Source organism: Manis javanica, chromosome 17 (genome assembly GCF_040802235.1).
Source record: "Manis javanica isolate MJ-LG chromosome 17, MJ_LKY, whole genome shotgun sequence".
NCBI lineage: Eukaryota > Metazoa > Chordata > Mammalia > Pholidota > Manidae > Manis > Manis javanica.
In genome coordinates this window covers 6,680,793-6,708,213 of record NC_133172.1, presented here as the reverse complement: position 1 = coordinate 6,708,213, position 27,421 = coordinate 6,680,793, and the positions used below count along the sequence as shown (strand labels likewise).

Sequence of the window (27,421 nt, the reverse complement as noted above, 5' to 3'; positions counted from 1 at the left end):
CCAGACACCCCGCCGCCCGCCCCCCTTCCCCTCCCCCCTCCCCCAGCCGCCTTGTGCAAAGATGGCTGCACCGTGAGCGCAGAGGAGGAGGAGGCGGCGGCGGCGGCGGCGAGAGAGCGAGCACCCAGCGCCCGCACCCACCCCGGGGCCGCCCGGGACGCCCCCTCCTGAGCGCGCGCTCCCCTTTTTCTCTTGCAAGCGCCAGGGCAAAGGCGGAGACAGCGGGGTCCCTCCTCCCCCCCTTTCCCTCCAGGGGGAACCCCCCTTCCCCCCTCCTTGGCTCGGCGGCTGCACCCCCTCCCTTGCCCGCCCCTCCGCCTCTGTCCCCTCCCTCCTTGCCCGGGGCCTTCCCGGGCCTTCGGCGGCTGCAAAGAAAAAAACAGAGAGAGAAGGAAGGGGAAAAAAAGCAGCAGCGGAGGGAGCGGCGGCGGAGGAGAGCGCGCGCGCGCCCCCCTCCCTCCCTCCCTCCCTCCCTCCCCCTCCCCCCAATTTCCACCGCGGCCAATTCATGGACAGGAACTACCCCAGCGCCGGCTTCGGGGACCCGCTCGGCGCCGGGGCGGGATGGAGTTACGAGAGGTCAGCGAAAGCTAGGTAAGGAGCCGAGGGTGGCCTGGAGGAAGGGGCTAAGGGGTGGGGGCCCAACCGGGCCGGGCCTGGCCCGCCCGGCGACGCATGCATCGCAAACTCCCCTCCGGCTTGCAAGGGAGCGGCCTTCCTCGCTTTGCAACGCCGCCGCCGCCCCAGTTTGCAAATTGCAAACTCCACCAAAGCCAGCTCCGGCATGCAAAGGGAGGGATGCAGCGGAAAAATGGGGTGCAAAACAATTTTGGACGGAAAGGCCTTGGGAAGGTGGGAGAGACTGGCGAAGCAAGGCCTGCATTTCCCCCCATTCTTGGATTCCCAGCTTGCTGACCCCTCCCCCTCTGCGCCCCAGGCTCTGCTCTTGCAAAGGTGGGAAGACAAGGAGAATTAGAATGCAGACCTGGGGGGTGCCCCCCAGGTCCTATTGTTCCGGGACTGCGCGAGACCGCGCCACCCGGGCCCCCCCTCCCCGAAATTCCGCGCGCAGAGTGGGCACTGGGCCCCGCCCCCTTCCTAAGCAAGGGTTGTGTGTGTGTAAGGGGGGGTCCTGGCATCTGAGACACGCCCCCTTTAATCCCCCACCCCTAAAGACAGAATTCTCGTTGATCGCTAGGAGTGGAGTGTTTGACCTCTTGAGTCTGGGCCGTGATTTGGGGCCGCTAGTTGGGAAGATTTCGGATGTTTCGGGTGTGTGGTTGTATGTCTAAGCGTGGGTCCTGTACGTGGGTAGCTGGCAGCCTGTTCACCTGTGAATCTGCCCTTTCCTGCGGTTTATTTGTGTTGTACCCTCACTCTTCACCTGTCCCCCAAGTCCCCTGCGCCCCAACACACAACTGGGTTTCCCAGCATGGCTGAGCATGACCCCATGTGTGTTACGATTTTACATGTGAGACTCTGCTTTGTACCTTTCCTTTTCTATGGGTGAGCTAGATACTCATTTGCACATATACCTGACTTTGCATGGGCCCATGCATTTGAACCTCAACCCCAGGGGACGGACCGTGTACATGTTCTCACTTGTATCTGGTACTTTCCCGGAGTCCTATCCCCTCCCCACCCCCACCCCCACTGTTTGGGGAACAATCTGCCTGCTACTCCCAACTCGGTTTGCACCATCCCATGAGGTTCAGGAGCTATGTGTTCCCACGTGTCTGCAGAAGGGGGCGTCCATGGCCCCAGGACCTGGAATCATCACCTGGGTGGGGGGCTCCATAGGGGGTTGCCTTTCATTTTCAACTTTCTCTGACTCTAAACCCTCTTGTGTTTGTTTCATCCCTGTGCGGGTCTGTTTTTCAAACGTGAGATTATCTGGGCTTTATCTATTGGGGCACGAGTGGGCACCATTTGTGCGGCTCTTTAGTTGGGTACCCTGATTCCCTTGTGTTCTTTAGAGCCCAAGGTTCCTTAGGATAAACCCCCTGTCAGCTATATTTCCCCCAACACCCCGGGGAGTTTGTGGAGTTCCCTTCTCTTAGGGCAGTTTCGCTGGATACTCTAACATCTCTCCCTTACCCCCAGCTTGGTCTATGGCAGCTCCAGGACCTCGCACCCCGAGACGGACATCTTACACCGCCAGGCTTACGCGGCCCCCCACCCACTGCAAAGCTATGCCACCAACCACCACCCTGCAGGTACGGCCCCCGCCCCGCCCCACCTGGGCTGGCCCTCCCTCTAAGGCAGTTGGTTGGTTGCTGAAAGTTCCACCCCTCCTAATTGGCCGTGCCTTGTGTCCTGGCCCGCCCCTTGCTACTTCACCTCTGATTGGTTGCCTTAAGACTGCTGGTCCCTGCTTAATACCATGCTGGATTCGTCCTCTCCTGCCTCTGGCCCCGCCTGTTTCGTTCCAATTGGTCCTGTCCCCTCAGCCCCCAAATCCCACCTTCTCTTCCAGGCTGTTCCTCCTCTGCAGCCCACCCCAGTCCCTTCCTCTAGGTTTGCCCATCCTCTTGGCTTTTCGGTTCTCTGCATGCTTTCTTCCTGATTCCCTTTCTTCCTGATTGGCTACGATTCTTTAGACCTCCCCTTTTTTCCGTAGATTTGCCTACTGCCTTATACTCTTTCTTTGGCCCTACCTCTGGCACTTCTGATTGGTTCCTTTTCTCTGATCCGCCGTCGTCCTTCTTAAGTGAACTACTGGCTAGATTGTGTCGGATTTGATCCTTGATCCCCCTGGTTGGCTGTTTTCCTTTTTCCTCTCCACTTTTTTTTTCTGTATCCTCCCATTTTGACTCAGCCCTTTTGGACTTGTCCTCTGGTCTTGCCGAGTGGTTCCAGTTGTGTCCCATCCCTTCCCCTTCTTTGCTAGAATTGCCCAAATCCCCTGGCTCTACCTCCCCATAAGAACTCTATGCCCTTTTGCTCCCACACAACTTCTGTTCTGGATTTTTCTAGTCCTTTGTCTACTTTCCCTCTCCTGGGCTCCTTGTTATCATGTTTGGATTGCACCCCATCCTGCTTACTGTCTCACCTTTTCCCCTTGCTTCCCCTTGGGTCCTGCCTCCTTAGTTTGGCCGTGTTCATTTTCTCTTCTCCGAGTCTGCCTCTTTCCCTCCAGCCCTTTCCCTGACCAGCTTGCTTTTGGCCTCTTTCTTTTCCCTTTCAACTCTGCCCTGTTGCCCACCTAGCTACCTAGCTGACTCTACCTCCTGTCCTTGGCCAGGCCTTTCTGGACTCTTCGACACTGGCCTCCACCACGCAGGCTCAGCAGGGCCTGACGCCTCCGTCATGAACCTCATCTCTGCCCTGGAGTCCCGGGGCCCCCAGCCTGGCCCCTCTGCCTCCTCTCTCCTTTCCCAGTTCCGCAGTCCTTCCTGGCAAACAGGTAAGCGCAGCGCTGGTTCAGGAAGGCCAGGGAGGGGCTGGCTTGTGGTCCACTCTGACCTATGGTCTCTTCCATCGTTCCCAGCCATGCACACGCCAGGCCCCACGGAGCTCTTCATCTCAGGCGCCCTGCCAGGTTCCAGCACCTTTCCATCCTCCTCTGCTTTGTCGGCCTATCAGCACCCGGCTTCCTTTGGCAGCCGCCCCTTCCCAGTGCCCTCGTCTCTCAGCCTCCAAGACCCCCCATTCAGTCCCCCAGCTAATGGGCTTCTATCCCCTCATGACGTGCTGCATCTGAAGCCCTCGCAGGCACCCACGGTGCCCTCCTCGCTAGGCTTTGAGCGCCTGGCGGGGGGAGGTGTCCTGGGGCCCGCTGGTCTCGGCCCTGCCCAGACTCCTCCTTACCGCCCTGGCCCCCCAGACCCACCTCCACCTCCCCGCCACCTCCCAACTCAGTTCAACCTGCTGGCTTCCTCTTCTGCCGCTGCTGCCGCTGAGCAATCTTCCCCACAACTCTACAACTTCTCGGGTGCTGCCCCTGGCCCACCGCCACCCGAGCGGGCCTTGCCCCGCCAGGACACCGTCATCAAGCACTACCAGCGGCCAGCCAGTGCCCAGCCCCCGCCGCCCCCGCCACCAGCCCATGCCCTCCAGCACTACCTGAGTTGTGGAGGCAGCTACCCCTCCATGGGCCACCGGGCCAACCTGGCCTGCAGCCCCCTGGGCGGTGGGGAGCCCTCGCCGGGTGCTGGCGAGCCCAGCAAGGCTGGGCCCAGTGGAGCTACGGCTGGTGCATCCGGCCGGGCTGCAGGCCCCGAGGCAGCGGGAGGAGGTGGGGCAGGGGGTGGGGGCGGAGGTTACCGCCCCATCATTCAGTCTCCCGGTTACAAGACCGGCAAAGGCGGTTATGGAACAGCTGCCAGTGGTGCCAGCAGGCCCCCACCACCCCGTTCGACTGCCACGCCCAAATGCCAGAGCCTGGGTGGGCCGGCAGCGGCCTATGCCACTGGGAAGGCCTCTGGGGCTGGGGGAGCAGGAGGCCAGGCCTATTCCCCTGGTCAGCCCCAAGGGCTTCTAGGACCGCAGGCCTATGGGCAGGGGTTTGGAGGGGGTCAAGCACAGGACTTGAGCAAAGGCCCTGGCTACTCAGGGGGCCCCCCACAGGCCCCCAGTGGCCCCCCGCCTCCTGGCCTAGCTACGTGTCAGAGCTACTCCCCGGACCAGCTACAGGGGCAGCTGTACGGAGTGCAGGGTGAGCCGTACCCAGGGCCAGCTGCACACTCCCAGGGGCTACCTACAGCCAGCCCCTCACTCAGTTACAGTACTGGCCACTCCCCAGCACTCTCAGGCCATGGAGGTGGCTGGGGGCCCAGCTCCCTGGGGGCGGGTGGAGAAGCCAGTCCTTCTCACATCATCCGCCCCCTGCAGTCGCCACCTGCCCCCGGTCGCCCTCCTGGAGTCGGCTCTCCGGGAGCCCCTGGCAAATACCTGAGCTCCGTCCTGGCCTCAGCCCCATTTCTGGCGCCCCCAGGAGCCAGCAGCTATGCAGCTGGAGCAGGTGGCTACAAAGGCAAGGGGGATGGCTCAGAGCTGCTGGCGGGTCCTGGTGGGCCTCCCGCTGAGCGCACAGAAGATGAGGAATTCCTCATTCAGCACCTCCTGCAGGCACCCAGCCCCCCGCGGACCTCAGGGGCAGACGGCTTGGTGGGTGAAGATGAGGCAGCAGATGCTTCCAAAGGACTTGGGGGGAGTGGCGGGGCTGGGGGTCCGCCAGGTACACCCTATGAGCTGGCCAAGGAAGACCCCCAGAGGTACCATCTGCAGAGTGTCATCCGTACCAGTGCCAGCCTTGATGAGGGTGCCACGGCAGCCCTGGAGCTGGGTCTGGGAAGGCTAAAAGAAAAGAAGAAAGGGCCAGAACGGGGCGGCGAGACCCCTGAGGGGCTGGCCACCTCAGTTGTCCACTATGGGGCAGGTGCCAAGGAGCTGGGGGCATTCCTCCAAAAGAGTCCCCCACCCCCACAGCCCACAGCCCAGCCCGCCCAGCCCACCCCCCATGGCCTCCTCCTAGAGGCTGGGGGACCTGACCTTCCACTGGTGCTGCCTCCTCCTCCCCCACAGCTGCTTCCTTCCGTCCTCAGCCATGCCCCCAGCCCCTCTTCCAGTGCCCCCAAAGTTGGTGTTCATCTCCTTGAGCCACCAACCCGTGATGGGGCACCCCAGCCACCCCCGCCGCCGCCCCCACCTCCGCCACCCATGCCCCTCCAGCTTGAGGCTCACCTCCGCAGCCACGGCCTGGAGCCCAGTGCTCCCAGTCCCCGCCTGCGACCTGAGGAGAGCCTGGAGCCACCAGGCGCCATGCAGGAATTACTTGGGGCCCTGGAGCCGCTACCTCCAGGGCCTGGTGATACCGGTGTGGGCCCACCCAGCACGGAGGGCAAGGATCCTTCGGGTGCCTACCGCAGCCCCAGCCCGCAAGGCACCAAGGCCCCCCGCTTCGTGCCACTTACCTCCATCTGCTTCCCTGACTCCTTACTTCAAGATGAGGAGCGCAGCTTCTTCCCCACCATGGAGGAGATGTTTGGTGGAGGGGCAGCAGATGACTATGGCAAGGCTGGGCCACCCGAGGATGAGAGCGATCCCAAGGCAGGCACGGGGCCGCCTCCAGGCCCCCCAGCCTATGACCCCTATGGGCCCTACTGCCCTAGTCGGGCCACTGGAGCTGGGCCGGAGACACCGGGCCTGGGCCTGGATCCCAACAAGCCACCTGAGCTGCCCTCCACAGTCAACGCGGAGCCTCTGGGCCTGATCCAGAGTGGGCCACACCAGGCTGTCCAGCAGCCCCCGCCTCCCCCGCCACCGCCGCCTGCCTCGGAGCCCAAGGGAGGCCTGACCTCGCCCATCTTCTGCTCTACCAAGCCAAAGAAGCTGCTCAAGACATCCTCCTTCCACCTGCTGCGGCGCCGTGACCCGCCCTTCCAGACACCTAAGAAGCTCTATGCCCAGGAGTACGAGTTCGAGGCAGATGAGGACAAGGCTGACGTGCCCGCCGACATTCGCCTCAATCCCCGGCGCCTGCCCGACCTGGTGTCCAGCTGCCGCTCCCGCCCGGCCCTCTCACCTCTGGGTGACATTGACTTCTGTCCACCCAACCCGGGTCCTGATGGTCCCCGGCGCCGAGGCCGCAAGCCCACCAAGGCCAAGCGTGATGGCCCACCCCGACCCCGGGGTAGGCCCCGGATCCGGCCGCTGGAGGTTCCCACCACTGCTGGGCCAGCCTCGGCCTCCACGCCCACTGATGGGGCCAAGAAACCTCGGGGCCGGGGCCGTGGCCGGGGCAGGAAAGCTGAGGAGGCAGGGGTCACTCGGCTGGAGCCTCTGAAGCCTCTTAAGGTAAGGGAGTTTGAGGCCCGATGGCTGAGTCTTAGAGAAAGGGTGGGTTGGGGCCACGTTGTGGGGGATATGGTTTATGTTCCTAAAACCTGTGAGGAAATAAGCCTGAGGGTTTTCTTGTTGGAGAGATTTGAGGATTGAAACTTCCAGGTCTAGAGGAAGGCAAGGGATTGGAGCTTGTGTACTTAGGTTCTGCATCCTAAAGCACCAGCAGTGGGGGTTCTGAGATTTCCTTGTGGGAGGAAGGTCTGGAGACCTGGCCCCCTGGGCTGTGTAAGCAAGGAGAGGTCAGTGAGTTATGAGTCCTGTCATTGTGGCATTGAGAGGAGGGGTCTCTGGGCTTGAGATGAATTCTAGGATTCTGTAGGCTGGAAGTCTGGGAATTTAAGATCTTAAGCAAGGTGGGGGCTGAGTTCCCAGACTCCCGGGCCCTGACTCCCTCCTGCCGGCATATCCAGATCAAGCTGTCTGTGCCCAAGGCTGGCGAGGGTCTGGGAGCCTCATCAGGCGAAGCCATATCAGGCACCGACCACAACAGCCTGGACTCCAGCCTGACGCGGGAGAAAATTGAGGCGAAGATCAAAGAGGTGGAGGAGAAGCAGCCAGAGATGAAGTCAGGCTTCATGGCCTCCTTCCTGGACTTTCTCAAGTCAGGCAAGCGCCACCCGCCGCTCTACCAGGCTGGCCTGACACCACCACTCAGTCCCCCCAAGAGTGTGCCACCCTCGGTGCCGGCCCGAGGCCTGCAGCCCCAGCCTCCCACCGCCCCTGCTGTGCCACACCCCCCGCCTGCCGGTGCCTTTGGGCTGGGGGGCGCTCTGGAGGCAGCTGAGAGCGAGGGCCTCGGGCTTGGCTGCCCTTCGCCCTGTAAGCGCCTGGACGAGGAACTGAAGCGCAACCTCGAGACGCTGCCCTCCTTCTCCTCGGATGAGGAAGACTCTGTCGCCAAGAACCGGGACCTGCAGGAGAGCATCTCCTCAGCCATCTCTGCCCTTGATGACCCACCCCTCACTGGGCCTAAGGACACCTCTACCCCGGATGGGCCCCCCTTGGCGGCGGAGGCTGTGGTCCCAGGGCCCCCCCCTCTCCCGGGGCTCCCCGGTGCCAGCAGCAATGGCACACCTGGTGAGCTCTGGGAAGGTGGTCTAGGGGTGGGGCCAGGGGCTTCAGCTCTTCGGGTAATTGGGTGTGGTTGTCCAGATTCTTCACTGGTTAAGGGATATTTGTCATGTTGTAGGTGATGTAGATTTGCATGTTTACGAAGGTAACTTCCTGATTGAGGGCAAACAAGTGCTTTGAGAAAGGGGCATCTTTTTCTGATTTGTGCACACATGCTAAGTGGACTAGCAGGGGCTTTGAATGGGCACTGGAGAATGCTGGGGGTCAAGGCAGGTTATAAGTGACAGGGACAGGTGGGTGACAGGGTGGTGAGAGAGCCTCTAAAACTGGTGAGGGTTATGGGACCTGAGAAGTTGCTAAGAGTTACAGATGCGTGATAAAGAACAGAAAGGCGTCGGGGCAGTGAGAGACTTGGGGAGGGGCTTTAAAGAAAAACAGGAGTGTTGACTAGTCAGGTCTTATGGGGGGTCGGGAGAGACAGGCTGGGAGTATGGTGGGATCTAGAGGGTGGTCTGTCCTGAGAGGCTCTGGACAAAATTTAAGGGGTTTTGATGGGAAACAGACATTGGGAGACCAAAGAGGTGGGGTTTGGGGAAGGGCATTTGGGGCAGTTCATGAGGGGGATGAGTGCTCAGAGGCTTCCTGCGGGTGGAGAGGTCTGGCGGGTTGTGCAAAGGCGGGAAATAGGGAGTGAGAAGGTGTCGTGTGAGGCTGGGCAAGTGGTGGGGGAGATGAGAAGCCCTGGAGGGAGTATCAGTGTGCCCGGGTCTGCTGTTGGGAGAGTGTAGATGTCAGAGAGCCTTGAAAGGGGCTGGAAGTCTCACAGCCTCCTGGACGCAGGCCTGGAGAGAGAGCAGAACTGGGAGTTCAAGGGGGGATATTATAAAAACCCATGAAGAACTAGCAGAAAGGAGAGGGCGTTAAGGATCCCTAGAAGGGGAGCAGGCCGAGGAAAGGACGGGACGGCATGGGTGAGGAGGACAGGACATCTGAGCAGGAAATGAGATAAAGGTGCAGCGGACATGATTGAGGATGTGGGAGAAACAGGAATGGGAGATGAGAACCTGGTAAGGGCTGTGAGGGTACTAAGTCGTTCCAGGATTAAAATCAGGGATGGGAGACAGGTTTCAGGGGCTCAGAAGAGCTGCTGGAGCTAGGAGGGGTCTCAGGGAGAGACTTTGATGTTGCAGGAGGACCATGTGGGAGCTGAAGGGCTGTTTGCACAGCTAGGGACATTCGAGGACAAGAGAAGAGGTGCTTGGGATGGTGAATGGCCTTTGGGAACTAGGCAGCCTGTCAGTGTGGGATCTGTAGGGACAAGGGGTGGGTGGATTTGATGAGGGACAAGGAGGGGGTCTTGATGGGACAGGGAAGGATCAGTTTTCTTGGGGGTACATTGAGCAATGGTTTCGGGACACAGAATCACACTAAGGAACAGGGGAGGGTATTTGGAGGCTGGAAAAGATGGGGAGGCCCACAGCAGTAGTCTGGGTGGAAGGCTTGGTAAATACTGGAGAGAGAATTTAAAGGGACATGAGCTTTTTGTGAGTGCAGACAGGAATGATACTGAACGTCAGGGAGGGGACAGGTGAGCAGGGTCAGACAGGAACTTTGAAAGAGGGGAAGACCAAGAGTGGAGATGGGGTGGATTTGGGGCAGGTACGGGTGTTAGGTGAAGAGCTCAGGTCCATCAGGAGGCATGTGGGAGTGCAGAGAGGAAGAGGGTGTGCTGTGCAGGGAGGGCCTTTCATTGACATTGACAGTGGGCCTGTGGGTCTTGCGAGGGAGGACGGGCAGCGATCTGGGAGGTGGGGTGGAGGGGGCTCGCAGCCCTGCATGACTGTGACGCCCCTCTCGCCCCCCAGAGCTGCCGCTGCTGGAGGAGAAGCCCCCGCCCTCGCCGCCTCCCGCCCTGACGCCCCAGCCGCCACCCCCGCCAGCCCTGCCCTCGCCACCCCCGCTGGTGGCCCCAGTGCCCAGCTCGCCGCCACCCCCTCCCCCGCCCCCACCACCCCCGCCGCCGCCACCCCCGCCGGCCCTGCCCTCGCCGCCGGCCCCGCCGCCGCCGCCCCCGCCCCCGCCAGTCGCTGCCCTGCCGGAGGAGCCCGCCGCCCCGTCCCCCGACGACCCCGAGCCGCCAGACGCCCGGCCCCTGCACCTGGCCAAGAAGCAGGAGACGGCGGCCGTGTGCGGGGAGACGGACGAGGAGGCCGGCGAGAGCGGCGGGGAAGGCATCTTCCGGGAGCGCGACGAGTTTGTCATCCGCGCCGAGGACATACCTTCCCTTAAAGTGAGTTCCCGGTGTCCGGAAACCCCCCAGGGATCTGGATCCCCGTGTTTGTTGAGCACCTGCTGGATGACAGCCTGGTGCTGAGGCTGCAGGTGCAACGCTGGCGGAGATCGGCCCCTGCTGAGCACCCCTGCGTCGGCAGTGTGGCCGGGCTGGTAAGAGGTGGCTGGCCGGCAACAGTGTGTGTAAATGTTCCCTGTAAATAGGATGAAACAATTTTTAGCATTTGTTGCAGATATTCTGGGTGCTGCTACTTCAGTCAGGAACAAAACAGGTGAGCGCCTGTTCTTAAGGGGTGCCTAAATTTAGGGTCTAAGCCAAGAGATTGCTTTGTGAAGATGGCCACAGTGGTGCCAACGTGAGGTGCTGACAGAACATACCTATGTATACCTGTGAATACACAGGCACATGTAATCTGTAAATGTAATAGCCAATTTTGGGGATGCTTAGGCCACCTCTTACTTCATGGAGATTGGCCCATTCACTGCTCCCTGTTAACTCTTCTCCAGGGGTTGGCACACTGTGGCCCCTATGAACCGAATCCAGTCCTCCATCTGTTTCTATAAAGTTTTATTGGCATACAACTGCCCCATTCATTTATATAGTGTCTACAGCTGCCCCATACAATGGTAGAGTGGGGCGGTTTGAGCGGAACCTCGTTGGCCCACAAAGCTGAAGGTATTTCTGGTCTGGCCATTCCAGAAAAAGTTTGCCTGCATTTCCTGTACTTGGTCAGAGGATTAACATGATAGGTACTTGACATGGGTAGGTGACATCAGGTGTATATGTAGTGCTTCAGACAGAGGGAATCAGGTAGAGAAAGCGGTGACCCTGATGGTGATGCTGGAGGCTGAGGCCTTTATGTTGGTCATTGTCACCCACTGGGTACTGCCTGTGGCACAGGAACCCTGTTTGGCTCTGTATGTATATTATCACGTTTAATTTCATCATGACACTTTTTCTGAAGTACAGATGCAGAAATTGTGGGATGAGTTAATTATAAGACAGTAACTATTATGCTTTCTTATTAAGTGTGTTTTGCCAGTGAACTTAACGTACTTTTTCCTATATTGTTTGGAATCTATTTCACCGTGGGAGAAGTAGAACCGGCAGAATCGTTTACTGTGTATCCAGCACTCAGCCTCCACTGCGCCACCTCCTGGCTGGCCCTGGCTCCTCTCCACTCACGTACATTCTGTCCGCTGCCCCACTCCACCCATGCAGATGTAGTTTTTTTACGCACATATATCATCTTTATAATGTAATATTTGCTACATACAAAAGAACATTTGTAAGAGAGATGTAAGTTATAAAGCAAAGTGAACATGCATGTCTCCACCATCCAGCCGGTCACTGGAACATCCCCTGGCCTGGCCTGTGCCTCCATGACCAACTCCCATAGCGCTTTGTGTACATTATTTCGTTTTCACTTCCCAACCTGGGACAGGCAGGGAGATAGCGGGCCAGCTGCTTTGCAGTGATAGAAATGGGCACCAGCTCCTCAGAGGCAGGCCTTAGGGCGTATCACATTCAGAATTTAGTTGGATCTCTTCTTAATCATGGTCTGTACATACCACAAAATTTATAGTTTTAATCATTTTTAAGCGTGCCATTCAGCGGCATTAAGTATACACACATTGCTGTGCAAACATCACCACCAGGTGTTTCCACGTTTTTCTCATCACTGTTCTTTATAGGGGTTACTGTCCCCATTTTACAGGGAAGGAAACCAAGGCTCAGAGAGGCAAAGTAGCCTTCCCAGGCTTTCACACACAGCTCTGCTGGCCCCAGGAGCCCATGCTCTCAGCCCCAGATTCAACCATTCTCTATATACATTCTTTCAAACATTGACAAAGATGGTGGCAAATGCTGGTGGGCACCCAGCACTGGGCCAAATGAACAGGGCTCGGGTGGGGACTGTGACTGTCCCAATTTACTGATGAGGAAGTTCACATTCAGAAAGAAGGAATCACTTGGCTGGCGGGTGCTGAGCTGGGATTGGAGCCAGGGCCATCTGATACCTCCCAGCTAGCATGGGGCAGAGGAGGGGGCTGGGCGAGGACTTGGGTTCTTAAAATACAACACAATTAAGTGTGTTACCATGGGGGACACGTGGCTCCAGGGTTGAGCCACTCAGGCCGACACTGGGGGTTCGTTTGTGTACCGGGAGTCACGGCAGGCTGGCAGCGTGGCTACTGAGAGCCCAGGTTTGGTGTTAACCTAATGGGCTCAAATCTGCCACTTCTCAGCTGGACCGGTATCAGACCTTCCAGAGACTATTTCCTCTTCTCTAAGACGGGGCTGCTCATGTTAGTAGGTCCTTCATGCACTCTGAGGACATCGGCGTTACAGCTCACACAGTGGCTTGTCCAGTGTGCTCCGGCTGGGGGGAGCCCAGAAGGTGCCCTGAAAGTTTTGCTTTCACTCATCTCCATGATCTTGGGCAGACCTTGAGTGAAGAGCTTTGCCAACTTCTGCAAAGGGCCAGGTAGTGAATATTTGAGGCTTTGCAGATCACATAGGGTCTCTAACACCTGTTCTTTTTTTTCCCTCTTTGCAACCCTTTAAAAAATAGAAACCATTTTTGTAAATCTGTACAAATGGGCTATGGGCCACAGTTAGTCCTTCAACAATGGCGGTAGTGTGACAGTAGTGTGACAATAATGTGAGTCATGTACATCGTTTTAAAATTTCTTGCTTCCACGTTTAAAAGAAGTTAAAGGATGGGTGAGATTAGCCACAGGAATGTATTTTCTTTAGCCCAGTGTCTTTGAAATGTCATTTTAGCATGTAATCAATATAGGAAAAGTTGATAAGACTTTTTATGTTCCTTTTTTCATGCCATGTCTGTGAACCCCAGTGTGTATTTTACACTGGTGGGATATACTGATTCTGATCAGCAGCCTTTCAAATGCTCAAGAGCCAGTGTGGGGAGGGACTGCTGAATTGACAGTGCAGGCAGGGTTAGCCACGTCTCTGCCTCAGCTTCCCTGCCTGTAAAATGGGAGTGATAATACTAGCTCTTCAGGGGTTGTTGAAGATTGAGCAGGATGTGAACCTGAGCACATAAGAGTTTGTTAGATGGACAGCAGAATGGGCAGGGTTGTACCAGAGGGAACAGGGTGTGCAAAAGCCCTGTGGTCAGGAAAAGCACGGCATACTTGTGATGTGCAGGGATGCCAGGGTTTGAGTGGCTGGACAGTGAGTGCTGAGCCTGGGAAGGTGAGCAGGGGCCAGATCAGGCTGGGGTAAGATCAGTGGGTGCCTGCTGGAAGTCTGCTCTGGGTTGTCTGGTAAATGCGGGGGCCCGTGGCCAGCAGGGAGGTGGCTGGGGAAGTGTCCGGGCTCAATGTCGGTCTGATTACATCTCGGTCCTGGGACACTGACTCCCCTGTTACTGGACCCTGCAGCTTTTTATTAACACCATGCTGGTTGCTTTTTGCTCACTTAGTCATATCCTGCTGCTTACTGTGCTGTCTCAGCTTTTCACGGTTCAAATTCCCAGAAGAGGATCTGATTGGTCCAGCTCAGCTTTTGGAACCAAGATGGGATTAGTGACTTGCCTATTGATTGCCTGCTCCTGGTCAGGTCTTCTCCAATCAGCTGTGGCCTCCGTGGGGCAGGGGCATGGGCTGTGGGCAGGACAGTTTCCCTAGTAAGAGGAAATAGGTGTGGTTAGTGATGTGATTAGGAGTAGGCAGGAAGGACCAGGCTTGGGGACTGACTGGCCCTGGTTGGAGATCAGACAAGGATGGTGCCAGGGGGTTGGGCCTGATGACTCTGGGGATGGTGGGGGTCTGGGGAGGAAGAGTGGTTTTGGGGAGGATGCCAAGCCCAATTGGGATGTGGTGAGCCAAGGGACCTGAGTCCAGCTAGAGAATCAACTGGCTCCTTAAGGGAGGCCGAGAGGGAATGGGCAGAAACAGAGGAGGGTGTCATCTCCTGTGACCGGGGGGTGCTCTGGTGGTTTTCTTGAAGGCTTCTAAGAATTAGAACAGGAATCTTCATATTCACATCAAGAGGGAAGACCCAGCCTGCTGGGGGGTGGGGGGCACTGCGTATACAAAAGGTTGGAAAGCCTGGGGCTTGTCTGCTGAACTTTTGAGGGGTCTGGATGTCCTGCTGGGCAGGGGCAGGAGAAGGAAGTGGAAACTGAGGGAGGGTCTCTCGGTATGGGGCTGTGGAGCCTGCACTGGGGATCCTAGGTTTCAGAGCAGGCAGGATGTGGTCTGAAATGAGCTTTTCAATCCTTGGCCTGTGAGCTGGCTCCCACCAGGAGGGAGGACCGGGAACTGTGTGGTAGCCTGGGGAAAAGGACTTGGGAACAGGACACCTACATCCCTGTGTCACCCTGCCTCACTCTTGTTCCTTTTGCCAAGACCCTTTGTGGATTTCATTTTCATCAGGTTATTGTGACCCCTTCTTTGTGCTCCTCTGCTCTGAGGGACACGAAAAATCACGGATGTGAAAACTGAAAACAACTGACCCAAAACTGAGTAGATAGCACGTATCTGGTCCACAGGCCCCAGTGTTAAACCAGCGACCAGTGGCAGACATCACTGATTGATCCCAGCATTCGCTCCTGCTGGGCCTGGTGCCAGGGCAGCCATGACCAATCAGCTGGAGTTATCTGACTTCTGTTTATCATTTGACTGTGGACTCTTTGACTACAGGGACTTTCCTTCCTTCATCTCTGGGTTATCTCAGTACCCTGTGCACATTTTCCACAATGTGCTTATTCTTCACTTATCTGTGCCTGTATGTTGCTCCCTTCTAGACCCCCAGCTGTCACACACTTTCCCTGGCAGGCCCCAGGCACTTTCCAGCCCCTCATGGAAGACATGGTCTTTCCAGGTCTCATTTAGATGCTACTTCCTCCAGGAAGCATTCTTGCATTCAAAGGAGCTCAAAGTCATTTTTCTAGGCTTCTGGGGCATCTGCCATTTGCACATTCATTCCTTGTGCTGTGATTTTGTGTGTGTGCCTGTGTGGCTCCCCTGCCACGCCCCTCATTCCCCGAGATCAGACGCTGGGTGTGACTCACATCTATTGGTTCCCAGCGCCCAGCCGGGGGCACATAAGCCTCAGGGTGGTGATGAGGGTTTGTGTGAGGGGGGAGTGGAAATGGGGGGGCCTTCCTATCCCTGTGTCCTGCTGTGGCTAGGCCAATGATATAAATGGTCTCAGGTAACCTGTCACCTGTCTGTTCTTGGCATAAGCCACAGCCTTGCCCTGGTCTGTTTATTTGCTCATCTGTCTTCTTACTTCTGTAATGAAGATCCTATCAAAGGCTTTGTTGACTGTGCTCACGGCTGCACCCTGGGGCCTCCCATGGTGTCTGGAAAATGGTGGGTGGGTGCTCGGGGGTTGTCATTACCTTGAGTCATGCAGGAGATTTGCACCATCACACCGTAATGAGGAGAATGAACAGTCTGATTGAGTATCAGGTAAACCGCAGGAGGCCAGGGCCAGTCCCAAGCTGTATCTCCAGGGCCAGAAGCTTCAGGAGGCCAAAAGATCTGTCAGTGGGATGGATGTTTGTTGATGCTTATGGGCGACCATGCCTTTTCTCTAAGGGGGTGGACAGGGAGGACAGAGGACTGGGAATTAATGTGGGGGAAAGGAACAAGGGCTGATCCTGGAGGCCTTGCTCTCCTCCTCAGCTGGCGCTGCAGACGGGGCGTGAGCCCCCACCCATCTGGCGAGTCCAGAAGGCCCTGCTGCAGAAGTTCACTCCGGAGATCAAGGATGGGCAGCGGCAATTCTGTGCCACCAGTAATGTAAGCCTGTGGAGGGGAACAGGGACTCGGGGGCCCTGGGTGGGGTGTCTGTAAACAGGAGTCCCCTTCACCCATGGCTGTGAGTCACCCCTGGCATGTCTGGGGGGTAGTTTCCACCTCAGGCAGGCTCCAGGTAGCTGCTGTGGTGGCCCAGGGCAGGGTGGGAATCTTGGGTGTTGGGCTACGTGGCCAGAGTGGATGAAGGAGTTCATGGATGTCTCTTTCCCTCCATAGTATTTGGGGTATTTTGGGGATGCGAAAAACCGTTATCAGCGCCTTTATGTAAAGTTCCTGGAAAATGTCAACAAGAAGGATTATGTGAGGGTCTGTGCTCGGAAACCCTGGCATCGGCCCCCAGTGCCCGTCAGGTACCATGAGGGCCGGTGGGCAGGTGGTGGGCAGGGCCGACAAGCACAGGGATGGAACATGCAAGAGGGAAAGTAGTCAGGTGGAGGGGACAAAGAGAAGGGGACCTGGAGGTGGGGGAGACAGAGACCCAGAAAGATAAGAGACCCTGAGAGAGTCAGGGGACCGAGACCCAGAGATAAAGAGAGAGACTGGGGGTGGGGACAGAGACTCAGAGAAGAAACAGACTTGGTGAGACGGTAGCTGGTTCTGCGCAGAGCTCTGGGCTAGGCAATGGCTCTAGTAGGAGGATTTGGGTTTCTTGGGGGCTGCTGACTACCTGTAGTCTCTTCTGTGTTCTCTTTTAGACGTTCTGGGCAGGCCAAGGGCCCTGCATCTGCTGGAGGCAGCTCTGCACCTCCCCCCAAGGCCCCGGCACCACCTCCTAAGCCTGAGATCCCTGATAGAATAGCATCCGAGAAGCCCCCAGAGCAGACGCCTGAGACAGCTGTGCCCGAGCCCCCTGCCCCTGAGAAGCCATCCCCACCACGGCCTGTCGAGAAGGAAAAGGAGAAGGAGCGGGTGACGCGTGGGGAGCGGCCACTGCGGGGCGAGCGGGGCTCGGGTGGGCGGCAGACACGGCTCGAGAGGAGCCTCACCACGGGACAGCCCGCAGTCCCCCGGCTGCCCAAGGCCCGGCCCACCAAGGTGAAGGCTGAGCCGCCGCCCAAGAAGAGGAAGAAGTGGCTAAAGGAGGCAGTGGGCAATGCCTCGGCGGGTGGGGGCCCACCGGGCAGCTCCTCGGACTCAGAGTCATCCCCTGGAGCACCCAGCGAGGATGGTGAGGCCCTCGGCAGCCACAGGGCTGGTGGGGAGGCTTGGGGAGGTGACTCTGGGCCTCAGAAGGAGGCATGGGTGAGGGCTGTCCAGAGGGCTCCAGGTGACGTCAGCAAGGCAGTAACGGTGATGAGTTCATTGAAAATAATAGCAGTACTGTCAGTTACGTGGCACCTAACTAGATGTCACTCTGTCATCCAAGTTCTTTACATGTATGAACTTGTTTAAATTTGATAGCAGTCCTAGGAAGTAGATACTGTTGTTATTCTCACATACAGAACGAGGAAACTGAGGCACCAAGAGCTTGCAGCGTGGCTGGGAGGTGGCATCCTACCTGTGTTGGAATGCAGCCAGCAGAGCTTCGGGCTCTGTGCTTGAACACTGCACTGTTTTGTCTCAGAATAGGCAGGTTCTGAGGGCAGAGGAATATGGAGGAGTAGTGTCTGTTGTGGAGGCCCAGAGATGGTGGTTTTCCCTGTGACTCATTGAGTGACTCCGGGAGAGGGGCATCAGCTCTTTGTGCTGCAGTGACTTCACCTGTAAAATGGGTTAATAAAAGCATGTAGGAGAGTACTTGCCTATAGTCAGCACCTGGTGTGAGCTCCATTGCTGAGGATCATGTCTGGTCATACATGATGACAATAACAACAAATGAATATGCATATATGTAATAAATGTAACAACTGACACTTACCAAGTAGCTTACCAGGCATCATTTTAAGCATTTTACACATTGGCTTATTTCATCTTCATATAAACCCTGACAGGTTATTATAGAGTTACCTCATTTTAAAGACAAGGAAACTGAGGCAGTGGGAGTTGATGTGACTTGCCTGAGGTCACACACTTTTCCAGGTATAGTGCAGGGGTAGAGGCTAAATATACAGCCAGTCAAATAGGAGAGATGGAATTCTTGTTCCCTTAAAGCACTGATGTAGGTGGGAGGTTCATGGAAAATAAGTAAGAGGCTCTTTGCCAGGTTGTCCAAGGCTCGAGTTTCCTTTCCTTCTTGTTGCTTTGACTTCCCCCAACATGCTTTCCCTCAACCACAGGGTCGGAGGCAACCCAGCAGCCCCATAGCTGCAGTCCTGCTAGTAGGAAAGGACACAAGGGCTGGGGAATGGTGGGATCTCCACCTGCCTACCTGTCTGTCTTGTCCCATTGGTCAGAACTTGGTCACATGGCCTCGCTTAGCTGCAAAGGGGCCTGGGAAATGTAGTCTTAGCTGGCCGGGCTGAGCTAAATCACGCCAGGCGGAAGCAGTTAAAGGTGGAATGGGGAAGGGGTGACAAAGGAGGTTGGTTTTAACAGAGACACAGATTTGTGCGTCTTTTCACCTCTGGCCCTCAATTTTCTTCTTTCTTACACAAGTTAAATTATCCAATTTACATTCCGTATACTTCACCAATTTTAAAATGTATAATTCAGTGGCTTTTAATGTAGCCTGAGAGTTAAGGGTCATCTCCGTAGATTTGTGTGATCTGGACATTGCATATAAGTGGAGTCATATGAAGGGTAGTCCTTTGTGATTGGCTGATTTCACTCAGCATAATGTTATCGAGGTTCATCCATGTTGTAGCATGTGTCGATACTTAATTCCTTCCTGTGGCTAAATAATACTCCATTGCATGGATCTACCACATTTTGTTTATCCATGGAGCAACATGTGGGTTTCCACTTTCTGGCCACTATGAATGATGCTGCTGTGAACATATATGGACAGCCCTGAATTTTCTGAGCCTGGGAAACTGGGGGAAACTGCACTGCCAGGGAGTAGTTCCCCTGCCAAGGGTCAGTATCTTTCTCTGGATCTGGGTCCCCTCACCCCATTCGAACCAGGGGGCCCCCCTAGGGCAGGGGGTGAGCCACACTCATATTTGGATATCCTGAAGGCTTTACCCAGCCCAGAGGGCTCAGAACCAACCCTCTTTCTTGGCCAAGACCATAGCCCTTCAGGTGGTAGAGGCTGATGCTCTCTTTTGTGTGCACAGTGAAACTTCTAGAAAGAGGCTACAGTGATATCTTTTCTTCCTCTTCCTTTAGTCCACTCCTGTCTGGCTGCCTGAGCCCCTTTCTGCAGGCATTTATTATGTACCTCCTATATGCCACAGACGAGGGGCTCTGCAGTGAACAGAATGGACAAAAATGTGCGTCCTTGTGGCAGCGTGCAGTCTAGCTGGGGATGTCGATCAGATAAATAAGTGATAGAATACAGAACAATAAGAAAAACCAGAGAAAGGCTAGGTAGAGTTCAAAGTAGTTAAGAAAAGTAAATGGGTACAGAGGATCGTAGTGGGATAGCAGGTGATACTTTCCGGAAAGGAGGAATTGGGGAAGGCTTGTGGAAATGGGGCTGGAGCAAAGATCTGAATGTAACAGGGTTGGGGTGGTGTTACTTTTCAGGGAGAGAACATTCCAGGATAGGCATGCCTTGAGGGTCAGGAAGGAGGCCAGAGGCTGGAGTGTGTAAGAGGAGAGGGTGAGAAGTGAGGATGGGGAAGTGGCAGGACCAGAGCTTGTGGGACGAGGGGCCTGGGGCTTTGTGGCCCCACTGGAAGGATTTTACCTAAGTGAGAAAGGAGCCATAGGAGAATTGAGGTGGGGCCTGACAGGGTCTGACTTCCATTGGCAAGGGGTCACTCTGGCCCCTTGAAACAGCTCACCAGGCTCACCAAGGACCCTCTGTATGACAAATCAGGCGGATGCTGATGTCTCAGGCCCCATCCCTGGCCTTGTTGCCTCTTGTCCGACACCTTGTTCTCGGCAGGCTCTGCAGCTTCCCGGTGAGCCGCAAACTGCGTCTTCCCCTGGCTGCCCTCCGGGCCTCCCCCAGGCGCCCTCCCGCCTGATCCCTCCGAGGAACTTGTCCTAGTCTCCCTATCGCAGGGGCAGCCCCCCCAGGAACCAGTCACCAGCCAGACCCTCTCGTACCACCCTTTGCTCCCTCTCCTCTCCAGTTTAGATGTCCCCAGTCCTACCCCTCCTGCCGTGACTGCCCCATGCCCTCTGCTCTTCCCCACAGCCCAGGCCCAGATGCCAGCCCTTCGGCTCCCCCTCCGCCTCCATCTCTCTGTTCTGTCGCCGCAGTCTTGATCCAGACTCATCCTTTCTTACCTAGTCCAGTGCCCAGGCCTCTGGTCTCACCCCTCCAGTCTGTCCCCAGCGTAGCCTCTACCCAGGTCTGCCTGCCCACAGCTCTCCCCTGGCTCCCTCATGCTCACCAGAAACCACCCTGCCCTCTGTGCCCCATGCTGGAGCCCCTGTGTGGGGCTGGCCTGTGCTGACCTGTGTAGTCTCAGCTGCCCTCCCTTAATCTTACTGTTTGTGATCTGATCTCTCGGCCTTGATTCACTGGTTTGGAAACAATGCTGCTGCTTTAGACTTTATTGAAGCTATACCAGACCAGGCAGCCATGAAGTTCTCTGGACTGGCATGCTCTTCCCTGTCACTCGAGACAGAGCTCTTGCGGGCCTTTGGGCAAGCCTTCCCTGACCGGCCAGGCTGAGCTCACTGCAGTGCCTGTGACTGTGCCCTTCGGGCCCAGTCTCTGCAGCAGACGACCTTCCGAGAACAGGGATTTCTCTCCAGGTCCCTGGTGCCTAGAACACGTTCTGCCACCCTGGCGGTCTCAGAGGAAGTTGGACTAATGAGCCCATATCCCATTTTCTCCCCAGAGCGGGCCGTGCCGGGGCGTCTGCTGAAGACCCGGGCAATGCGGGAGATGTACCGGAGCTACGTGGAGATGTTGGTGAGCACAGCCCTTGACCCGGACATGATCCAGGCCCTGGAGGACACACATGGTAAGCTAAGGACTTGGGGCCCAGACCCCAGATCTGGACCCGTCTTTGTCCCAGTGCATAGGGAGGCTGAAGCTCTTCTTACATCCCCTCCTTGTCTTTCAGACGAACTGTACCTCCCGCCCATGCGGAAGATCGACGGCCTCCTGAATGAGCACAAGAAGAAAGTCCTGAAGCGGCTGTCACTAAGCCCAGCCCTGCAGGTGCCTGGGGGGCCTGGGCAGGAGGGGTCTGGGGCCCCGAGGTCAGGCACGGAGGAAACGTGTACGGGTCAGCCACTGTGGTGGGCCCCAGAGCCTCAGGCCCTGGAGGGGCAGTTAGAAGCACAGGGCTTGGCCAGGAGGAAAGTTGAGGGCCTTGGGGACATCTCTGGGTTCTGGGCCTCCCTCAGGTCCAAGTGGAGGAGAACTGGGACAGGTGGAGAGGTCATTGTGAAGGTCCGGGCTGGGCTGCTGGGAAGGCCAGCAGATCTCAGTTAGAGTACCAGTTTGGGGACAAAAGGTAGGACGTTCTGCACCTGGGCCTCGACCTGGAGCAGAGGGCTGAGTGGATTCTGATGGCTTCTCCACTGTAAAGCCTTCTCAGGCTTTGGTATTAAGTCATCTAGGTAATTTCCTTTCTGGAATGGCCTGGGTTCCATGATGGAATATTAGGGTGGCTCTGAGGATTCTGGGGTAGAATGTTAATCTGGCATGGAGACCTCTGGTGGGGGTGTTCGTGTGGTGCTGAGAATTTGGTTGGGGGAGGATGTTAGGGAGACAATTCTGGGATGAAGTGTTAGTCTGGCCCTGAAAATTCTGGGGGCTATTAGTGTACCTGAGAGTTCTGGGATGGATTTTAGGCTGGTTCTGAAAATTCTTGGTGGAATGTTAGTCCAACACAGAAAAGAAGGGATAAAATGTTAGTTTGGTCTTAGAACATCCTTAGGTAGGATGTTAACATGACTGGGAATTCTAGAATTGACTAGTCTAGCTCTGAGAAGTCTGGGTAGGATGTTTGCTTGGGTTCAGAATTCCATTATAGAACATTAGGGCAGGTCTGAGAATCCTGGGAGGTGTTACCCTGGATTCTGGGTTTTAGGGTGGCTCTGAGAATCCTAGGCCAGGCTATGAAGCACATTGTAAGGGTTCTCAGGCAGGCTAGGCTCTGTCCTTTGAGGAGGCCAAGACTCCTGCATGTCTCTCCTGATCTGCACTTGGGGGAAATTGAGGCGTCTGACAACTCGGGATCTAAGAATTGGGTGGTGGGCTTGGGGTGTGAGGGTCCAGGGAGCTGCCCTCTGACCCGTCGGCTTCCCACAGGACGCCCTGCACACGTTCCCCCAGCTGCAAGTGGAGCCGAGTGGTGAGGGTTCCCCAGAGGAGGGCGCCGTGCGGCTGCGGCCGGCGGGGGAGCCCTACAACCGCAAGACGCTCAGCAAGCTGAAGAGGAGCGTGGTCCGAGCCCAGGTGGGGCCGGGGCCGAGGGGGTGGGCGGCGTGGGGGTAAGGGAGAGAGACAAAGAGCTGCCCAGCGCCAGGCTGTGGAGCTGAGGCTTCTCCACTGCTGCCCAGGAGTTCAAGGTCGAGCTGGACAAGTCAGGATACTACACGCTGTACCACTCGCTCCACCACTATAAGTACCACACCTTCCTGCGCTGCCGGGACCAGGTGAGCCCACCCGCAGTGCACACTGTGCCAGGTCTCTGCCCTCGCTGGGCTTCTCCCTGGCTGGACCCAGGTCTCTGGGGCCCTCGGTCTCCCAGGACACTGATCCCCAGGCCCTGGCGGCCGCCTGCCCCAGCTCCATGTTTAATCCCTGCAGACCCTGGCCATCGAGGGCGGTGCTGAGGACCTGGGTCAGGAGGAGGTGGTCCAGCAGTGCATGCGGAACCAGCCGTGGCTGGAACAGCTCTTCGACTCCTTCAGCGACCTGCTGGCCCAAGCACAGGCCCACAGCCGCTGTGGCTGACCCTACCCTGGCCTGGGGGGAGCCACCCCCTCCTTGAACCAAGAATTGGGACAGAACTGTGTCCTCAGGAGCTAACCCCTGGGCCCCGTCATTGGGGAAGGTGGGGTGTCATTGGTCAGGGTGTGTCCATGCTGCCCCACTGGGCAGGGTTCAGAGTTTGACTCCCCCACCTCCCGAATCCTCTCCACTCCCTCTCCATGCCTCCCACTGTCCGGTGTACAGAGAAATTATTTATATATATGTATAAATGTCTATTTAGTAACGGTTTCCCTCCCCGCCTTGCCCCGATCCCCCCTCCACGGCCATAACCCCCGCCCCCTCCACCTTGTACATAATGTATAGGAAAAGTCTATGTATGGTTGAAGGGGGTGGGGTGGCTTCAGAGAGCTGGGGGACCCCTTCCCCCCCAAGCGCCCCTTACAGGCCAAGATCTTTGCTAAAGGCCATTCCCTCCCCAGGGCATTCAGCATCGGGTGGGAGGGGGAAAACGCATCTTGTTAATTATTTTTAATCTTATTTATTGTACATACCTGGGGCAGGGGGCTGGGGAGGTAGAAGGGGGAGAAGGGTCCCCTCCCTTTGCCTCTCCCACTCCTTTTCTACTGCGATTTGTCTGTGTCTGCCCCCCCACCCCCACCCCCACCCCACTGTCGTCTGGATGTGGTTCTATTTTTTATCAGTCTCCTCTCCCTTCCCCCTCTCTCTGACCCCTCTGCCCCCACCTCCCCACCACCCTTTGTCCTTTGCTCTTTCTTGGGCTTCTGTACAACTCAACTTGTATACACTGTGTACACACAACCAGCCAAACGAAAACCCAACGGCAAACACTTTATTGGCCGGCTGGAGTGCTTCTGTCCTGTGGCGTCTGGGTGGGCCCAGGGGGGGCGTGGGCAGAGGGTCTAGAACTGGAACATAACTTTTCCGGAGCCCAGGGAGGTGGTTGGGCCGGGGTCATTGTATCTGTTAGGTCTGGCTGGGTGACAGATGAGCCCACCCCAAAATCTACTGAGCTAAAACAAGAAATATTTATTAGTATATGGTTTCTAAGGCTCAGGAGTTTGCGAGCTGGTTAACTGGGCACTACTGGACAGGTCGTTAGCCAGAGCAGGGGCCGGCATGGGCTTGACTGGGGTTGCAGGATCTTTCATGAAGGGGCTCACTTGTGGCCAGTGGTGGAAGCCTCAATTCCCTGGCACGTGGACTTTGCCGTAGGGCAGCTTAAGTGTCCTCATGACATCGTAGCTGGCTTCCCCCCAGAGCAACTGATGCGACAGACAGAGGAGGCTATGAGGTTTTTAAGGGCGGCAACGCACCATTGCTTCTACTACACTGCTGATTAGAGGAGAGTCATTAAGCCGTCACACACTCAGGAAGAGGGGAATTAAACTCTATTATGTGAAGGGAAAAGTATAGGAATTTTGAAGTACATTTGTAAGCCCGTAAAGGCAGTGACAGGTATTGGGAGCTGGCCAGCTTTCTCTTGTCTCCGTACTATAGATGTGAGGGTAGGTCTGTGTTTCTGAACCCTGAGGCTACAAGGTCATGAGTGGAGCGGCAGGTGAGGTGGCCACATAGAGTTGAGGTTGGATTCCTATTCTTGACCCTTGCCGATGCTCAAAAGTGTGACCAAAGACCGCCACCCTTAGATTCCCCCAAGAACTTGTAGAAATGTAGACTCTCAGGTTTGCCACATCTACTGAGCCAGAATCCACTTTTTGATAAAATCTTGGAAGGATTTTAACGCTCAAATTTGAAGAGCAACGTTCTGGAACAAGAGTGTTAAAAACTTTGGAGGTCAACCGACAGTACTCTAGAACCACCCTATAAAGCCGGAAGTAAGCTGTTGTCATTCTAGAGCCAGGACACTTGTCAAAGATGGCCTGTTGGTATTCTAGAACCCTGGCCTGGCGTCAGCATTGAGGATGGCTGGTCAGTGGGTAGAGACACAGTGTAAGGTTGAAGGGTGGGTCATCGGCCTTCGTTCACTTCTGGGTGAAGTTAAAGAAGCCCTGTCATTCTAGAACTTTGGATATTGCCTAAACCATTACTGATGTTTGATTCTAGAGGCCTGGTTTTACAGAATATAGGCTGGATAGAACCACAATGGGAGTCAGTGATGGACTGTGGGCTTTCTAGAATCATGGAGTTAGGAGGGTTGAGGATGAACCGTCAGTGTCCTTGATCCATGGCCTGTAGCACACTGGAGGCAGGCAGTCTCTGAGAGGGAGTGGCACCTTCAGGGTTTTGGACTAGGATGTCAGACTGGGGCCAAAGATTCCAAGATTAGTGTTGCCCCTGGTCAGAGTTCTGGGATAGAAAGTGGATGGATTGTGCAGAAGGTGGACGCTGGGGACAGTATCATCCCTTTGGGGGCAGATGCAAGATAACCTTGTTGGCCTTCGGAATTCAACTGCCCAAACTTGAATCCCAGCTCCAACACTAACCAGGTAGGCTGGTTACCAGCCCCAGCTTTGTAATCTGTGAAATGGGCTTGTGTCAAGATGAAGGAAAACATGTTTGGTGCACTCAGCACTGCCCAGCACTTAGCTCCTGTTACTACCCATAGTGGGAGACCCTGAGAGGCTTGCTAGGGGTCCAAGAGATGGCAAGAAGGGAAGGAGACGGAGGGTGACAAGAGACTTGTCATTGGCAAAGCCCGGGAGTGGGCAGGAACTAGAGAGACGCAGGCACACATGTGCCTAGGGAGATGCCAACTAGGCCATCCCAGCCTCTTTGCTGTTGTCTGACAAACTTGGAATGGTGGCGGCGGCAAACCTTCCAAAAATGGCCTGCCAGTTGTCGCGTGGGTTTGTACGGGTGCCTTTTTATGGGGGCTTTCGTCACCTCAGAGTGCATCTTGTTCCTTCAAAAAGCAAGGTGTCCTGGCCAAGAACTTGGCCCTATTAAGACAATTCAGGGAAGGCTCAGACCTGTTTGGGGTGTGTTGGCAGAGGGACTCCTGATTCCTGTGCAGAACTGCTCACCCCTGGCCAGGGTTTAGGTGGAGGTTCAGATTTTGTCTGGAAACTGATAGAAACATTCCCCGACTGTTCCCTCCCTGTTCCACAGAGGTTCTTCGGGGTAAGGAGTGAACATGTGACACAATACATCTGAGCCACACATTCCCAGGATTGAAGGTTGAATGCAGGCCAAGGATTCTGTGATAATGAAACCTGGAAAGCGATATTTAGCTAATCATTGTTCTAATCTGGAATACAAAGGGACGTTCATGTTTCTGGGGCAGGTGAACACTGGGGTCTCAAGTCTTAGAGCACTTAGTATATCCCAGGTGCTGTGCTTGCACCTGGGTGCAGATTGGCTCCTACAGGCCTCATGCCCTGGGAAGTAACCTTGCAATCACTCCTGTTTCACAGATGAGAAGACTGAGAGACAGAGCTGGATTTGAACCCAGGCAGCTTGCTTCTCAGGGCCATGCAGGGCCATAATCTACCCTTGCACCAGGAAGCAGGTCTGGGGTGGGCGTGAGCGAAGAATTTCAGGATCTGGGAGCCTAGAGATTTTGTCAAAACTACAGTTGATGGGGACGAGGAAGCATGTCCTTGGTGACAGTTACCAGGTGGAGGTCAAAATTCCAGGGAATAGAGAAGACAGCTAAGCTGAGGTCTCTAGCCTGGTGTGTTGAATAGGTGTTGGGGTTCAAAAATGCCTGTGACAGGTTTGGGAGGTGGGCGAGTGGGCAAGTGGTGGTCTCCAGGTCTGTTGCCACCTTCCAGGTGACCAAGTAGAGCACAGATTTGGGGGTCCTGGGTTGAATGTGAGGGAACCCCAGGGTTCTTAGACTGACATGTATTGGCAAATTATTTGCAGTGGCCGTAAGACAGACCACACTTCAGCCTCTCCAGAAGAGAGGCTCAGTTGAGGTATGTCCACACTGGCCCCAAGTTGGATTCAGGCTTTAGACTCAGACATCAGCCCAACTGGGAACATTCTGGAACTCAGAACTTGCCAGCAGGGTGCTTGGACACCATTCTGCTACCTGTCCCTTCTCCCTCCTCTGACCAAAAGGCCTTTCTCAATATACATTGGAGGTAGGAGGAGAGAGGGCAGAGATTGTAGCAGTTGCTGCCTGTTTCCAAGATCCCAGAACCCCCTACAACACCGCTGTCCAATAGACCTTTCTGCAGTGATGAGAATGTTTTCATACTTGCCCAATCCATCAGGATAGCTACCTGCTACATGTGAATATGGACTGCTTGACATGTGGCTGAGGAGCCACATTTTTTAATTTTAAATAGCCATACAAAGATAGCTTCTGGCTACCATATTGAGCAGTGCAATTCTAGAACTTAACAAAAAATTTTTTCTGATGTCAAATCTCATCCCACCAAAACAAAAGGTGAGAATCACCAGGTTGAAGGGGGAGTGGGGGCCCAAAGGCTTGGCTCAGCCTGTTTTGTATGGCCCTTGACCATCCCCACCTCCGCCAAGCAAAGGGCTCTAGATGTAGCGGTTCCAGGTGGACCAAGGCTGTACAGCATGCGTGCC

The 27,421-nt window shown here is 55.9% G+C and overlaps 1 protein-coding gene across 2 annotated transcripts; it reads left to right on the top strand.

Annotated features, from left to right (window-relative positions):
• The first annotated feature begins 8 nt into the window (after window positions 1–8).
• On the top strand, window positions 9–23,745 carry PRR12 (proline rich 12). 2 transcript variants are annotated; one of them, XM_073225927.1, is made up of 15 exons: window positions 9–594; window positions 2,104–2,216; window positions 3,245–3,406; window positions 3,491–5,109; window positions 5,527–6,798; window positions 7,257–7,923; window positions 9,783–10,207; window positions 15,871–15,987; window positions 16,222–16,355; window positions 16,701–17,173; window positions 20,844–20,969; window positions 21,072–21,169; window positions 22,268–22,414; window positions 22,519–22,614; window positions 22,769–23,745. In XM_073225927.1, the coding sequence occupies exons 1-15, from the start codon at window positions 509–511 to the stop codon at window positions 22,913–22,915; spliced, it is 5,682 nt and encodes a 1,893-aa protein (XP_073082028.1). In that variant the 5' UTR covers window positions 9–508; the 3' UTR covers window positions 22,916–23,745. The 2 variants fall into 2 exon arrangements, with proteins under 2 accessions (XP_073082028.1, XP_036861782.2); XM_037005887.2 differs by having other exon boundaries at window positions 3,491–6,798.
• Window positions 23,746–27,421: the final 3,676 nt, after the last annotated feature.

Bases quoted from the DNA above. Each gene is read 5' to 3' on its own strand.
- PRR12 (XM_037005887.2), top strand. From the start codon at position 509: ATGGACAGGAACTACCCCAGCGCCGGCTTCGGGGACCCGCTCGGCGCC. The intron at 2,217-3,244 runs GTACGGCCCCCG...GTCCTTGGCCAG, and splicing joins CACCAACCACCACCCTGCAG to GCCTTTCTGGACTCTTCGAC. The intron at 22,415-22,518 runs GTGGGGCCGGGG...ACTGCTGCCCAG, and splicing joins GGAGCGTGGTCCGAGCCCAG to GAGTTCAAGGTCGAGCTGGA.